General features: G+C 47.2%; 1 protein-coding gene across 2 annotated transcripts; it reads right to left on the bottom strand.

The window, feature by feature from the left end:
* Positions 1-9,811: 9,811 nt before the first annotated feature.
* Positions 9,812-13,167, bottom strand: CHRAC1 (chromatin accessibility complex subunit 1). Of its 2 annotated transcripts, none has more exons than XM_030445226.1 (3): positions 13,007-13,167; positions 11,782-11,908; positions 9,812-10,836 (listed from the first exon to the last, which is right to left on the bottom strand). In XM_030445226.1, exons 1-3 carry the CDS (start codon positions 13,139-13,141, stop codon positions 10,691-10,693), a joined length of 408 nt encoding a protein of 135 aa, XP_030301086.1. In that variant the 5' UTR covers positions 13,142-13,167; the 3' UTR covers positions 9,812-10,690. The 2 variants fall into 2 exon arrangements, with proteins under 2 accessions (XP_030301086.1, XP_030301087.1); XM_030445227.1 differs by having other exon boundaries at positions 11,806-11,908; positions 13,007-13,162.
* Positions 13,168-16,049: the final 2,882 nt, after the last annotated feature.

Here is a 16,049-nt window from a genome sequence, read left to right as displayed (position 1 = left end):
ATGGAATTGTAAAAGTGCTGCCATTCCACCCTGGCAGGACTTCAAAGCTGTTTCCTAAGGCTTTTTGCTGCAGAGAGACTCAAACAAAAGGAAAATGCCTCTGTTAAATGTTTTTATAAAACTGCTCCATCAGGTCTATACTTAAGCTATATTTTCTAAAGCCTAATCATCCTTTAATATGCTGCATATAAATTATCAGCATGGTTGCACTTTCTCAATAATAATGTATGCCCTGCAATTGGCTCATGATAAGGACTTTAGTTTTTTAACAGAACAAGTAGTACTTTGGGCAGAAGGTAATATTTATATAGGTACCTCAAGAAAAAAAAAAAAAAAAAGCAAAAAAAAAGAGCCTGAATATGCTGCATTTTGTTCCTTTAACATTTTTCATGTAGCATTTCTTTGCTTTCATTTTAAAATTTCCTTTTTTTTTTTTTTTTTTAGTAGCTTACTAGCCTACCTGTTTTGCTTTGGGGGGACCCTGGTAGCATTTTAGCCTCTTGTTTTCTGTTGCTCTCACAGAATGTAGTATCCTTCCTTGGTTTCAGGCTGTAGTTTGGGGTGGGATTGTTGTGTACACAAGGGGGAGGGGGACCACAAGGAGATTGGCTTTAGGTAGACTTCAGGAAAAGGATACTATATTTCTAAAACAGACAATACTTGTTCCTAATTCTTTTTAATTTTTATTTTTTTTTCCGCTCTTACTGCTTTCTTGACTCTTTTCTCAAATACGAGTGTGGAGAGAGGCAGCTTATTAATGGAGGAAAATCAAACTGACCAAATTTGCCCTCTTTGGGTGGTGTTTTGGGGGGTGATGGAGAAAGAAGCAGGACGTGGGCTCAGCCACCCAAGTGCCACCTTTGGGTGAGGGTCACACCCTGTGGGGACTGGGCCGCTTTCTGGCTGCTTCCTGGTGTGGGTGCATCCTCTGCATCTTCATTTCAGAGTCAGTAAAAAAAAAAAACAAAATCTAAAAATGTGCAGAGATGGAGAAATTTCTTTGTTGAGAACTGTTGAAGGAAGCTTCAAAGGCTGTGAAGTTGAGCATTTATTGTCATGTTCTTAAGCTTAGGTGGGTCCTTTTCCAAGTTTGTTTTACAGCTTGCAAGGTAAAATAGTTTGCACTACTTTTGCAATAAACTCATGAAAAACCTAACAGGTTCTGTTTTGGTTTCTTACTGTATATATACAACTAATACTAAAGACTTAGCGTAGTGTTTTTCACCTCAAAACATAAGACTTGTAACAAGCTCAGAATGCTGTAATTCCTGACAAAATAATGATGTGAATGATATTTTATAAAGTTATTTTGTATGGTGTCAATTTTGTTTTGCCTCATAGTACGTCAATAAAATAAAATTCCTCATCTTTACAAGTTTCTGTTTGATGTCTTATATAATTTACTTGTGCACTATAAGCTACTTGTGCACTGTGAGACCATTTTTTCAGTGAGCACACAGTGGGATGTGTTCATGACCTAAATAATCATCTGTAGTGAGTTGAGTGGTGGGAGGACATCTCATGAGCGTGGAGCTGCTGAAGTTGCCACTAAATAAGAGCCCTGGGTGAAAGTTCCCTGGGTGCTATGCAAATAGCTGTTATTTTGCAGCATTGATGCTGAGGTTTTCTTCCTGCCAGAGGTCTGAATTAAATGTAAAATTATTGCTTCAGTCTCTAGCTCAGAAACTGTTGTTAAATGCTGTGGTGGCAGACTGGAGGTTATGCTGGAGCAGGAGTCCTATTTTTATATACATATATATATAGAATCATAGAATTGGCTGGGTTGGAAGGGACCTCAGAGATCATCGAGTCCAACCCTTGATCCGCTACCCCTGCAGTTCCCAGCCCATGGCACTGAGTGCCACATCCAGTCTCTTTTTAAATATCTCCAGACACGGAGAATCCACCACTTCCCTTGGCAGCCCATTCCAATGTCTGATCACCCTCTCTGTAAAGAAATTCTAATATCCAACCTAAACCTCCCCTGGCACAACTTGAGACCGTGCCCTCTTGTCTTGATGAGAGTTGCCTGGGAAAAGAGACCAACCCCCCCCTGGCTGCAACCTCCTTTCTGTAGAGAGTGATGAGGTCTCCCCTGAGCCTCCTCCAGGCTGAACACCCCCAGCTCCCTCAGCCCTTCCTCACAGGATCTGTGCTCGAGTCCCTTCACCAGCCCAGTTGCCCTCCTTTGGACCCGCTCCAGCACCTCAATCTCCTTCCTGAACTGAGGGGCCCAGAACTGGACACAGGACTCAAGCTGTGGCCTCACCAGGGCTGAGTACAGGGGCAGAATCCCTTCCCTGGACCTGCTGGCCACGCTGTTCCTGATCCAGGCCAGGATGCCATTGGCCTTCTTGGCCACCTGGGCACACTGCTGGCTCATGTTCAGCTTCCTGTCAATCCAGACTCCAAGGTCCCTTTCTGCCTGGCTGCTCTCAGCCACTCTGTGCCCAGCCTGTTCCAAATGTCAAAATGTAGCACAAATGTAAATTTGATGGTCCAGAGACTTTTTTTGTGATATCTCTGTTTCCTGAGAGCCAAAAGTTTCTCCCAGTCCCATTGCTCTCCCTTGTGTTTCACCACTGAAGTTTTATTTCAGGTGTTCCTGGAGGTGCTCACCTGCTCTGATCTTCCATGCTGCTTTTAACTGAGTGTCTTAAAATCCTGAAATTACTTCTGGAAAGTCAGTATTTTGGACACCAACCAGTTGCCTGCAGTTCTACCTTCTGGTGCTTTCGGAGTGAATGCCTACAGTGATTAATTATTAAATAAAGGTAAAGTAAGAACTTGGTGATTCACTATAAAGCATCAAGTGAAGGAGGATGTCAAAAAGCATGCTGAGGAGGAGCTTCTGTTTGGAGCCCTACCCTGCAAACACAGATGAGTTTTACTCCATAATATGAAATAAAAGTCACAGCCATCTCTTCCAATTTAGGCAGAGGTTTGTGGTTTTTTTTTTCCCTTGTTTTTTGAAATAGTACTTTGAATAGGACGTGGTTTTGTTCTGTCTCAAGCTCCCAGGGATAACAAACACCACTTGCTGGGCTGGATGGCAGCAAGCTCTGGCAGATGGAAGGCCTTGGAAGTGGCTGTGGCACATTCTGGCAGCGCTGAAGTCCCCACTGAGGACTCCAGCTGAATGAATCCAGAAGGGTGTTCAAGCTCTTGCAGCCTCACTAATTGACAGAATATGTTCAGCATCTCACAGGAAACTTCTAAGAGGGATGAAATAGGGTGATTTATACTTAGCAACCACAGTTCTTTTGTCATTTCTGCAAGCTTAGGAAGCTTCAACTCCTTTGAGGATCCTTGGCTGGGGGTGGGGGAAGATCTCAATAAGCTCGTATTGTACGGGGGAAAAAAAAAAAACAAAAAAAAGCATATGAGGATAGATTATCTTGGAAAGTATTCTCTGGCCTGTTTTCCACTGTGTGAAATCCCTGAACACCTTAAACAGGCCACGATACCCCTAGTAGTACCACCAGATTCTTGCCTTGCAGCAAAGAGGTGTAAGCAAAGCTGGCTGCTTCCCCTGCTCAGGATGCCTGGAATTTTGCTGAGATTTTATGGTGAAGTTTCACATACTAGACAGGGAATTGATCACAGCTTTCCAGTACCTAAGGAAGTCAGGTTGTCCCTGGCATCACAGACTTTCCTGTTTCTTCTCTGGGTGTAGGAAGAGGCAGTGTCAGCCCAGACTGTGGTTGTTGAAGTACTCACTTTCCATGTGTCCCTGAGCTCCTTGCCTGAAAGGTTGGCAGAAGGAAAAAAATTCTCCAAGTGCAGTTTGTGACAAAAACAGGGATCAGAGAGGCCCCAACCATGCATCATCTGCTCAAAATCCTCAACCTTGATGGGGAACTAGATGCAGGTGGGGAAGAAAACCCTGAACTGTAAAGGGAGAAGCCGTGACACAATCACTTTTTCTTGCTTTCCAGTTGTTTCAGCTGTAGAGTTTAGTGGGTGCCAGGCAAATTACTCAATTGCAGAGTAAGACAAGCTGTGCACTTTGTTTGGTTCTAATTTCCCTCAGTTGCTTTTGGACCAGGCTGAAGGAGTTTGTGTTAAATGGTGTGGTTTGCAGCTGGATGTTTGTAATAGCTTGTGAATTTGGCTTTTGATTTACTTCAAGGGGTAAAGGTGGGCTGCATGTGGACGGGGAAGTAAAGTCTTAAATTGGTGCCCCAATGTATTTGTTGGTCTATTTGCACATCTGATCTCACTTGAAATGTGTTCCCTAATGTCTAGCCCAGGGGTAGGGGTTGCTTTGGTATTTCTGGTTGGCCCTAAGGCCAGATACACCCCAGCTGCTCCCTGCATCTCCTCACCAGGACATGGGGAGGAAATAGGATAAGAAAGGTGAGGTAAAGACAGGGAGATCACCTACCAATTACTGTCATGGGCAAACCAGACTCAAACTGGGGAAAATTAAAATTTACTGCCAATAAAAAGACAGTTAGGAAGTGCGAAACAAAAGAAAAACGTTAAAAAACCTTTTCCTGCCCTCAGCCCTTCCCTCCCGGCTCCTCTCCCCCAGGGCCGCAGGGCTGGGCTGGGGGTTGCGCTCAGTCCATCCCAGCCCCTCTCGGCCGCTCCTCCCTCCTCACACCTCTCCCTGCTCCAGCCCCGGCCCCTCCCTGGGCTGCAGTCCTTCAGGGACAACCTGCTCCCGCCTGGGCTCTCCACGGCCGCAGCTCCTGCAGGAAATATCCCCCTGCTGCGGCCTGGGGCCCTCCCCGGGCTGCAGGGTGGGTCTCTGCTCCAGCGGGGGCTCTCCAGGGCTGCAGGGGATCCCTGCTCGGGGACTGCAGCACCTCCTGCCCTCCTCCTCCTCTTCTTCTTCCTCCTTCTCCTCCTCCTCATCATCCTCCTCCTCATCCTCCTCCTCCTCATCCTCCTCCTCTTCCTCCTCATCCTCCCTTGGGCTCCCTCTGCTGCTGCTCCCTCCTTGGCTTCCTCCTCCTCTGCCGCTTTCTTTTTTTGTCTCCCTCTGTACTCAGCTCTGGTGAGGCTGCACCTTGAGTCCTGTGTTCAGTTCTGGGCACCTCACTAGAAGAGGGACTGAAGTGCTGGAGTGTGTCCAGAAAAGGGCAACAAAGATTACTAAGGGTCTGGAGCACAAGTCCTGTGAGGAGCGGCTGAGGGAGCTGGGGGTGTTCAGTCTGGAGAAGAGGAGGCTGAGAGGAGACCTCATCATTCTCTTCAGATACCTCAGGGGAGGTTGGAGTGAGCAGGGAAACATCCTCTGCTCCTTATTGGAATGTGACAGGACCAGAGGGAATGGATGGAAGCTGCTCCAGGGGAGGTTTAGGCTGGATGTTAGGAAACGTTTTTTCACTGAGAGGGTTGTCAGGCACCGGAATGGCCCAGGACAGTGGTGGAGTCACCATCCCTGGAGACATTTAAAAGGTGTTTGGACATGATCCTTAAGGACAGAGTTTGGAGTTAGATGATGGTGTTGGTCAAAGGTTGGACTGGGTGATCCTGGAGGTCTCTTCCAACCTAAACAATTCTGTGATTCTTTTGGAAACCCTTCCTTCCCCTGGCACCCCGAGCTTGGCTGAGGGTCTCAGCTGTGTCCTGCAGTGGGGCTGTTGGGACCATCTGGAACCAGCTGGAACCGGCTGTGTCCAGCACGGGGCAGCCCCGGCCTCTCCTCACACAGCCCCCACAAACACCCTGCTCAGTGCTGTGTCTCACTGTCAGTGTTGCTGCAGACAGACTCCAAGTGTGACTGGAAAGGGCAGCTGAGGGAATGAAGCTCCATCAGGAGACCAGGGCTGGTGCTGCAGGAACAGCCATCTGTGTGCAGTGAGGAGAAACGTGTAGGAGTGATTCGTTCTGAGGGTTTTCCTGTGGGTATCCCTCCTTAAAAAAAAACCCACAACGTGTCTCCTCCACCCTCCCAGATGGATTTTTCTTTCTTTGTGCTTTCCCTCCTAATGGTATCCATCATCTGTACACCATCATGTGCACCAAGGGCCTTGTCACTCCTGGGCTGTGCTTGCTGCCCCTCCCCAGGTGCACACCACAGCTTTTAGTGCAGGATACAGGGAGGAAGCGATTGACTGGACCAACACCACATCCAGTTCTGGAGCCCTTGTTACAAGAAAGACATGGAAGTGCTGGAGTGCGCCCAGAGAAGGGCCACAAGGATGATCAGAGGGCTGGAGCACCTCTCCTGTGAAGATAAACTGAGAGTTGGGGTTATTCAGTCTGGAGAGGAGAAGGCTCTGAGGAGACTTTATTGGAGCCTTCCAGTATCTGAAGGGGGCTACAAGAAAGCTGAGGAGGGACTTTTTAGGATGTCAGATGATGGTAGGACTGGGGGGAATGGATTCAAACTATAGGAGGGGAGATTTAGATTAGATGTTAGGAGGAAGTTCTTCACCATGAGGGTGGTGAGACACTGGCACAGGTTGCCCGGACAGGGGGTTGAAGCCCCTCCCTGGCAGTTTTTAAGGCCAGGCTGGATGGGGCTCTGAGCAACCTGATCTGATGGGAGGTGTCCCTGCCAAAGGCAGGGGGGTTGGAACTGGATGATCTTAAAGGTCCCTTCCAACCCTAACAATTCTATAGGTCTATAAATTCTATGATTCTATAACACAAGGACATGGGCAGCGTAGCCACTGCCTGAGCTGCAGATCCAGGACAGGGTGGACACATCTCCTCTGCTGTGCATGAAGCTGTGCTGCAGGACACTGCAGTGTGGCAGTCTGTGGTGTGGGCTACTTGGCCAGCTGTAAAGATAGCCCAGGTATGTGAATAACATTGTCAAGCAGTGCATTGACCTCTTAACACAGCAGCAGCATTTCCCAGTTCAGCTGACCCTCACAGCACTGTGGCCATGATTTATCACATTATTTTAATATTTTATGCTCAGTCTCAGATTACCAATGCTCTCAGTTGTGTCAGCAAATGTGTCCTGGATCATGATGTCAGTTTTTGTCCAGGACACACTGACTGAGACACTCTCTTCCCCACTAGTGAGGTACTAGTCTGTAGATCAGTAACTGATTAATGTATTGTTGGTTTTGGTGTTGGGGTGTTTTTTTTTTTTCCCTTCTGTTTTTAGGGTGTCTAAAAGTAGAGTTTCTGTGTTATCTCCTAAATGTCAGTGGTAACAATCTGTTGACAAGCTGAACAAGAGTGCTAAAAATGCAGGGATGATCAGCCCCTGCAGATTGTGTATGGTGGGGGATCCTTAGGGCTGGCAGCTATTTTGGCACCTTTCATCAGTGCTGTCCTTCATAACTTAACCCCAGCTCCAGGACTGTCTTAAAAAAAACCCACTTTTTCAGAAGGTTCTGCATAAAGGAAAATTGGGTTGACTACACAAACAAATTGGTGATGGAAAATGCCAGAGTTAAAACTAATCAGAACTGTCATGTCTGGCCACGTACACCCTAAAACTTAACCAGCTCTGGTGTCATTACCTCAAAATAAACGTGCCCAGCATAAAAACCTCTTTGCCAGGACTGTTTGAGGTCATTGCATTCTTGGATCATGACCTAGGTAACATAACTGTGGTCCAGGTATTGTTTGGCCTTAGTAAGTTTGAAGTTAAAGTTTGGCTTTACCAGTGAGTGAAACACTGGAGATGTGAGCTCTGGGATCAGGATATTCCTCTGGTACTCTTCAACACAACTATACTCATGGACAGTGGTGTCTGGGACCCCCATGATTTGATTTATCTTGTTGCCCTCCAGTCAGTTTATGCTACAGAATTACCATGCAATTTTGTGCAAGAGTACAAGTAGCTTTTTTCCCCCCCCCAAAGCCAGCAAGAACTAAACCCACAAAGTGTTGAGCAATGCCACACATTTTATGTATCCTCCCACAGGCAGCCCCCTTCCCCCTGCCATCTAGACAACATTCAGCCCTCAGTTTCCCACAGATCTCCATGAATTTTTAATATTAAAAAAAAAATAAAATTGCCCCTTCCAACAATAGTAGAGCTCTGCATAATAACTTGGGAATGTCTCTAGGGATAAAGCATCACTCACTGCAGCATTCCTGGTACAATATGATTTTGATTTATGGAAACTTTGGGAAAATTTCTTACAGTACAATATACTTTGATCTTTTAAAATAAGAGCATTTCTTTTGTGGCTCAGCAGCTCTATTCCTCTGCCAGGCTCTGATCTTACCTGCCTAACCCCCATTTTGGCTTTCTTAGACTCAATCTGGAGTGTCAGATGTGGATTTGCTAGAGCTTCCTGCTTTGTCTTGTAAAAGCTGATTGTTATATTGGTGATTTTGACTGAAGAGAAGCTGACAGGGGTACAGAGTTTCCTGGTAACTTGTTACCATGCCATCCAAATTAGGCTTTTGCTTGAGATCTCTCCTTCCTGATCCAGGGCATTGGTTTTTTGGGTTTTTTTTTTTGTAGGTTTTGTTCCTAAGTAATATTCCCATGCTTCCTTGGTGCATTCTTCACATCTGGGGAGATCTTCAGTCTGGAGAGATTTTGGTCACTTCTTCCTCTCTGACTGATCTTGTTCATCAGGAGAAACTCCTACAACTCCCAAAGCAGACTAAGTCTAGTTAGTATTACCACAGAATGGGTTGGGTTGGAAGGGATCTTTAAGATCATCCAGTTCCACCCCCCCTGCCATGGGCAGGGACACCTCCCACCAGACCAGGTTGCTCCAAGCCCCATCCAACCTGGCCTTGAACACTTCCAGAGATGGGGCATCCACAGCTTCTTGTCCCAGGTAGCCAAGAAGGCCAATGGCATCCTGGCCTGGATCAGGAACAGCGTGGCCAGCAGGTCCAGGGAAGGGATTCTGCCCCTGTGCTCAGCCCTGGTGAGGCCACAGCTTGAGTCCTGTGTCCAGTTCTGGGCCCCTCAGTTCAGGAAGGAGATTGAGGTGCTGGAGCAGGTCCAAAGGAGGCAACTGGGCTGATGAAGGGACTCGAGCACAGATCCTATGAGGAGAGGCTGAGGGAGCTGGGGGTGTTCAGGCTGGAGGAGGCTCAGGGGAGACCTCATCACTCTCTACAACTCCCTGAAAGGAGGTTGGAGCCAGGGGGGGGGTTGGGCTCTTTTCCCAGGCAACTCTCAGCAAGACAAGAGGGCACGGTCTCAAGTTGTGCCAGGGGAGGTTTAGGTTGGATGTTAGAAAGAATTTCTTTATGGAGAGGGTGATCAGACATTGGAATGGGCTGCCCAGGGAAGTAGTGGATTCTCCGTGTCTGGAGATATTTCAAAAGAGACTGGATGTGGCACTCAGTGCCATGGGCTGGGAACTGCAGTGGTAGTGGATCAAGGGTTGGACTTGATGATCTCGGAGGTCCCTTCCAACCCAGCCAATTCTATGATTCTTGGGACAACCCATGCCAGTGTCTCACCAGCCTCACAGTGAATGTTTTTTTCCTCATGTCCAACCTAAATCTCCCGTTCCAGTTTAAAGCCATTCCCCGTTGTCCTGCCACTCCCTGTAGGAAGTCCCTCCCTGGAGTTCTTGTAGCCCCTTCAGGTACTGCACCCCAGCTCTCTCCTCCTGTCTCCAATCCTTTTGATCACCTTCATGGATCTCCTCTGGACTTGCTCCAACAAGCAGCTCCATTTCCTTCTTGCACTGGAGCCCCCAGGTCCAGACAGAGGGGAGCAGAGTGGGAGCATCACCTCCCTTGACCTGCTGGCCATGCTGGTTTGCTGCAGTTCATCTGCTGCTGACAGACACCATTCAAAGCACCACTTTAGCCTTTTATCCTCCCTTTCTTCCTGAGAGGATGAACAGTGAACATGACTGAAGCTGGAAAACACCACATAAAGTCGCTGCAGCAACCGTGCACTTTTCATACAAAACATTTATTTTAAAAACTTGCATACAAAGTTCTACACAGGACGGTTGCCATTTCTGTAGTTAAAAAAATAATCCAAAACTGAATTAAAAATCCCAGCTCTGTCACTCAAATGGTAGAAAGGCTGCTTGTTCTCCATGATCCACATTTAACAGGCTTCAGTGTGCATGTAGAACAAACAGCAGAGAAAGAGTTCATTGAGGAAAAACTTTCTAGATGTACATATTTACACCATTATCTCACACATTTACTTCTTCCCACAGCCACAGAACCACACAGACTCTTGGAATGGACCTCATCCTCTGCCCTGTCCCTCTGCTGATGTGGCTATTGAGGCTGCATTGCAGAAGCCTCTGCTTTTACAGAAGACTTTTTTTTTTTAATGGGCTTGGTCCTTTGCTAATGCCCTGGCACTGCTCCAGAAGACTGAGGGAGGGTTTGATCACTTACTGGCTTCCCAAGGAGGAGAGGGCTGTGGAAAGCAGGCCCTGTGTAAAGCACAGTCCCCTCAAATCATCTGCCACTCTGAGAATAAAGACAAACTGGGGAAGGACTCTCCCCTAAGTCAGAAGGCAAAAGAGCTTTTGGACTGAAAGCTGCCTGTAAGAAATTGTAAATTTGGATAATGATTGTCTGAAGGAGTAATTTTAAATGATCTGAGCAAGTTCTGCTGCCAGATTTACTCTTCTTTCCCCGTGTTTCTGAGGGAACAATTTCACTCTTCAACAAGTATGAAGTTCAATACCTTAACTTCTTGAACAAAGCAAAAGCAAATGGCTCAGAATATAAAACATATCCAGCATCTGGATTCTCAGTCACAAAAATAACACCCTTTATACAAAAGAAAATGAATCAACTATAAAGCAGTTTGCCACCGATCTTAAGATCCAGCATCTTCATCCACAGTTTCATCTTCATCCTCTTCCTCCTCATCCTCTTCTTCATCTTCCCCCACCTCTCCATCTCTCTTCTCTTTTTCAAGCATTTTTAGGTATTTGCTAGCTAGGATCTTCTTTGGCAAGATATCTGGAAGGTAGAATTGTTTCTTTTGTAAGCAGTTTGGGTATTTATATTGCCTCACTAATACTGTTACCTTTGTACCACTAATGAAGCTGAAAAGGGGCTTTGTTGAAAACATTATTTCTGTGAATAACCAAGTCAGTTGTGTGTGGCTGGGAGAATCAGAGGGAATTACCAAGTTACCCAGTTATGGTGCAAGATACAGAATATATTTTACAACTGGTTACTGGCAACTGTTTTTACTATCTGCTCATGTACAAGATTTGTTGTAAAATAACAGTGCTCAATTACTCAGCTGCCTTAGATTGAACAAACCAGCTATCCCACTGACTGAGAGCTTTTACAAATGTTGTTTTCTACATTAAGCTAAGATACTTGTGCAGGGCAATGATGGACTGCTCTGAAATTACATCCAGAAGGAACCCAGAGAAAGACTGGGCTAGGAATATCTTACTCTCAACCTGTACCCTGTAGCTAAGTGCTACAACAAAAACCCAAATATCCTTACAAAGTGTGCATGCACACACACGTGTGTGTAAATAAATGCATAAAAAGAGAAAGGAACCATATGATGAATCACTTTGAGAAACAAGACTTAAGAGATTTAAGTGTTTAATCCTAGGGCCACATCACATCTTACATGAAGATTCGCAGTAATCTTGTTTTAAGGGCTGAAAGCTTTCAGATGGACTTGATGGAACTTAAGAACTACTTAAGGCAACATGCTGAGAACTAATAATTGTGTAATTTTGCCTTCTACAATTTTGCAGCACCAGCAAAATCCCCATTCACAATTAAAAGGTTTTAGTGAAGCAGTTCATGAGTTTCAGCTGAATGTTATGTGGGAGATTAATGCCTGGCAGGAGAACTGCATCCTCACAAACTGATTCGACAGGGGCAAGGTTTCACTGTCCAAATTTCACACTGGATTTACCATTATGCTATAGATACCTGCAAGGAACTGAAAGGTCTCACATTCTTCTGCAGTATGAGACAGGTCGCTGTACGTTAGCGCATTCTTCTCGTTGCCTTTGCCATGTTTGTAGGAGTATGTGGCCAAATACTGAACAAAAAGCTCCTAAAAAATGAAAACAGTCAAACTATGAATTCACACATATATTAGGCAGTTTCTTTTAATCCCCGTTTAATTTAAAGACATGAATTCCATATGTAAGTGTACAACTACTGGATGCTTTGTGGTGAGAGCCCCTTTTACTCCAGAAGGACTCAAGGTCAGGATGTGGTTGCATCTCCTTGGATCACTGGCTGCAGGTTTGGGTTCTGGGACGTGACTTTATTTGTGAGGCTCTTCCAACACTGCCCAGCAAATGACACTCGGGACCAGAAAGCAGCAGGGGATCATTTCCACATGGGATAATTTTACGCTCAGTGGTGGAATTAAGAACCTCCCACACTGTTCGCTGTCCCCGGAGCTCAGCTGGACGGGACGGTGCCCTGAACCCCTTTTCCAGAGGGGAAACCCGAAGCGTGATCATAGAATCATAGAATTGGCTGGGTTGGAAGGGACTTCAGAGATCATCGAGGCCAACCCTTGAACCACTGTTGCGGTTGCTAGATCATGGCACTGAGTGCCACATCCAGTCTCTTTTTAAATATCTCCAGACACGGAGAATCCACTACTTCCCTGGGCAGCCCATTCCAATGTCTGATCACCCTCTCTGTAAAGAATTTTTCCCTAATATCCAACCTAAACCTCCCCTGGCACAACTTGAGACCGTGCCCTCTTGTCTTGCTGAGAGTTGCCTGGGAAAAGAGACCAACCCCCCCTGGCTCCAACCTCCTTTCAGGGAGTTGTAGAGAGCGATGAGGTCTCCCCTGAGCCTCCTCTTCTCCAGGCTGAACACCCCCAGCTCCCTCAGCCTCTCCTCATAGGGTCTGTGCTCGAGTCCCTTCACCAGCCCGGTTGCCCTCCTTTGGACCCACTCTAGGACCTCAATCTCCTTCCTAAACTGAGGGGCCCATGATGCTTCATGGCCTCAGGCAGGAGGGGAACAGAGAGCCAGGTGGGCACTGTCACAACGCGGCTGCAGCCGGGGTGTCCCAGAGGAGCGAGGCGGGAGCGCGACCCGGAGCCAGAGGTACCAGGGACGGGCCCAACAGCGCGTCGAGGAAAGAGCGGGGTCGCCCGAGAGGGAAGGGAAGAGGGAGGCGGTACCGTGGCTTTGGCGGTGAGGAAGAGCGCGTCCTGGTTGATGCTGGAGACCTCCGGCGAGCTCTTCATGATCACACGGATCCGGGACAGGGGCAGCGATACCAGACGGTTCTCGCCACTGGACAGCCTCGCCGCCATCTTACTCCCCCCCCCCTCCCGCCGGGCTCCAGACCGGGGAGAAGAGCGCGGCTGCCGCGCACAGCCCGCTGGGAGTTGTAGTCTGCGGCCCCCAGAGAGACCCCGCTCGCTGGCGGCGGCGGGAGACAGCGGGACTACAACTCCCATGAGGCCGCGCGTCCTCTGAGCGGCGGGAGGACTACAAGTCCCACAGAGCACCTTCCCCTCTCCTCCTTCTCCTCTCCGTCTCTCTCCCGGCACCGAAGTTCCAGGTTCTGTCGAGGAGTTGAAGGCGCCTGGGTGCCTCAGGGCTGCTGAGTGTTCCCGCTGGCCCTTCGGGCAGAGCGCGGGCCCCAACACAAGCGGGAAGAGCCTCAGGGATGAGCGCCTCGACATGGGCCTTATGTCCGGGCAAGCGTCTCAGGAGTTGGTTTTAATGGTAAATTGGCTCCTACTGTATGTACTTGAATCACCTCAGAGGATTCTCCTCTTCTAAGCTGCTTTCATGAGGCTCTTTCTGCAGTACTGTATCCAGTTTTGGGTCCTCCAGCACACAAAGGACGTGGAGCTGTTGGAGCAAGTCCAGAGGAGGCCACAAAGATGAGAGGGATGGAGACACCTCTTCTGTGAAGACAGGCTGAGAGTTGGGGTTGTTCACTCTGGAGAAGAGAAGGCTCCAGGGAAGACATTGCAGAACCTTCCAGTACCTGAAGGGGCTAAAGGAAAGCTGAGGAGGGACCTATGACAAAGGCATGGAGTGATAGGACATGGGGGGGGTTTAAACTGGACAAGAGCAGATTGAGGTTAGACATGAGGAAGAAATTCTTTCCTGTGAGGGTGGTGAGACACTGGAACAGGTTGCACAGAGAAGCTGTGGCTGTCCCCATCCTTTGGAATTGTTCAAGGCCAGGCTGGATGGGGTTTGGAGCAACCTGGTCTACTGTGATGTGTCCCTGCCCATGGCATGGGTGTTGGACCTAGATGGTCTTTAAGGTCCCTTCCAACCCAAACCATCCTGTAATTCTATGATTCTGTATTCTAATTACAGGCCAGTGGCTACAAAATTGTTAACTCACAGTGTAATTACAGGCTGCTAAATATTGCACTGCAGCAGCAAAAGGGAATGCTGTCTGGTAATCCTGACACTTGACAAGGACATCAAGGTGTGGGGGGCACATGTAAACTAAGTAATTAAGAGGCTGTATCCTCATTATTAACATGTTCCACATATACAGACAGTATTTAGCTTGTGTGTTAACTGTGTAGGTAACTTGTTTTTGTGTCAGCCTAGGCCTGCTGAAGGCAATGGGGGTTTTGCTGCTGATAATGTTAGTTCTAGAAGTTTGTCCCTGTCTGTTTTGGCAAAAGCTACTGTACTGCATCCAGCTCTGGAGCCCCTGTTGCAGGACACACATGGTCTTGTTGGAGCATGTCCAGAGGAGAGCCAGAAAAATTACCAGAAGGATGGAATATTTCAGCTTTTGTGAGAGCTGAGGCTGTTCATCCTAGAGAAGGCACCAGGGAGATCTTGTGGCCTTTCAGTACTGAAAGGGGGCTTATAAGGAAGGTGGGGACAATTTTTTATAGGGCTTGCTACTAAAGGGCAAGGAGGAATGATTTTAAACTGAAAGAAGGAAGATTTAGACTGGATACAAGGAAGAAATTTTTTATGAGGGTGTTAAAACATTGGAACAGGTTGCCCAGAGGGGTGGTAGGTGCTCTATCCCTCGAAACATAAAAGATCATGTTGGATGGATCTCTGTTCATAGAATCATAGAATCATAGAATCATAGAATCATAGAATCATAGAATCATAGAATTGGCTGGGTTGGAAGGGACCTCAGAGATCATCAAGTCCAACCCTTGATCCACTCCCCCCGTGGTTCCCAGCCCATGGCACTGAGTGCCACATCCAGTCTCTTTTTAAATATCTCCAGACACGGAGAATCCACTGCTTCCCTGGGCAGCCCATTCCAATGCTTGATCACTCTCTCCGTAAAGAAATTCTTTCTAATATCCAACCTAAACCTCCCCTGGCACAACTTGAGACCGTGCCCTCTTGTCTTGTTGAAAGTTGCCTGGGAAAAGAGACCAACCCCCCCCTGGCTCCAACCTCCTTTCAGGGAGTTGTAGAGAGCGATGAGGTCTCCCCTGAGCCTCCTATTCTCCAGCCTCAACACCCCCAGCTCCCTCAGCCTCTCCTCATAGGGTCTGTGCTCGAGTCCCTTCACCAGCCCAGTTGCCCTCCTTTGGACCTGCTCCAGGACCTTGATATCCTTCCTAAATTGAGGAGCCCAGAACTGGACACAGGGCTCAAGCTGTGGCCTCACCAGGGCTGAGTACAGGATCAACTTGATGTAGTTGAAGATATCCCTGATCACTGCAGGGGGGTTGGACTTTAGGACCTTTAAAGGTTTCTGCCAACCTGAATCGTTCCATGAGTGCACAATGCTCCACTCTCAGTGATTTAGCACTTCCAGGAATGATAATGCAGCTTGTGCTTCACTGATGGCTTTAATAAAATTTTTCTATTATGCTTTACAAGTAATATGCCTGATTATTTGTATTGGTAAAAAGTCTGGAGCTGTCAGCACTTCAGGGCAAGGATGGGACAGTGGTGTGTTCCTTGGCATCAGTTCCAACATTTCTGTATTTGGAGCTGCCTTTAACAGTTAAACTAAAACAGATAATCTGTATCTTTCAGACTGCATAATTCTGTTAACTTCGGTGAGGCCATTCAGTGTAAGTTCTATCTGAAGTGAGTACAATGTCCTCTCATTCCATAGAGGTATCCAGCAGGCTCCGTTTCTTCCTTGATCCTTATCCTCTCGTGACACCTTGTGGAAATGGTTGACATTACAATTACTTATTTTTATTTTTATTTTAAATACTACTGGAGACTTTCATAATTTCAACACACACATAAAAC

Source organism: Calypte anna, chromosome 2 (assembly GCF_003957555.1).
Source record: "Calypte anna isolate BGI_N300 chromosome 2, bCalAnn1_v1.p, whole genome shotgun sequence".
Taxonomy (NCBI): Eukaryota; Metazoa; Chordata; class Aves; order Apodiformes; family Trochilidae; genus Calypte; species Calypte anna.
This window is presented reverse-complemented; position numbering and strand designations above follow the sequence as displayed.

Bases quoted from the DNA above. Each gene is read 5' to 3' on its own strand.
- CHRAC1 (XM_030445226.1), bottom strand. From the start codon at position 13,141: ATGGCGGCGAGGCTGTCCAGTGGCGAGAACCGTCTGGTATCGCTGCCC. The intron at 11,909-13,006 runs GTACCGCCTCCC...TTCATTTTTTAG, and splicing joins TCCTCACCGCCAAAGCCACG to GAGCTTTTTGTTCAGTATTT. The intron at 10,837-11,781 runs GTATCTATAGCA...TCTACCTTCCAG, and splicing joins GACCTTTCAGTTCCTTGCAG to ATATCTTGCCAAAGAAGATC.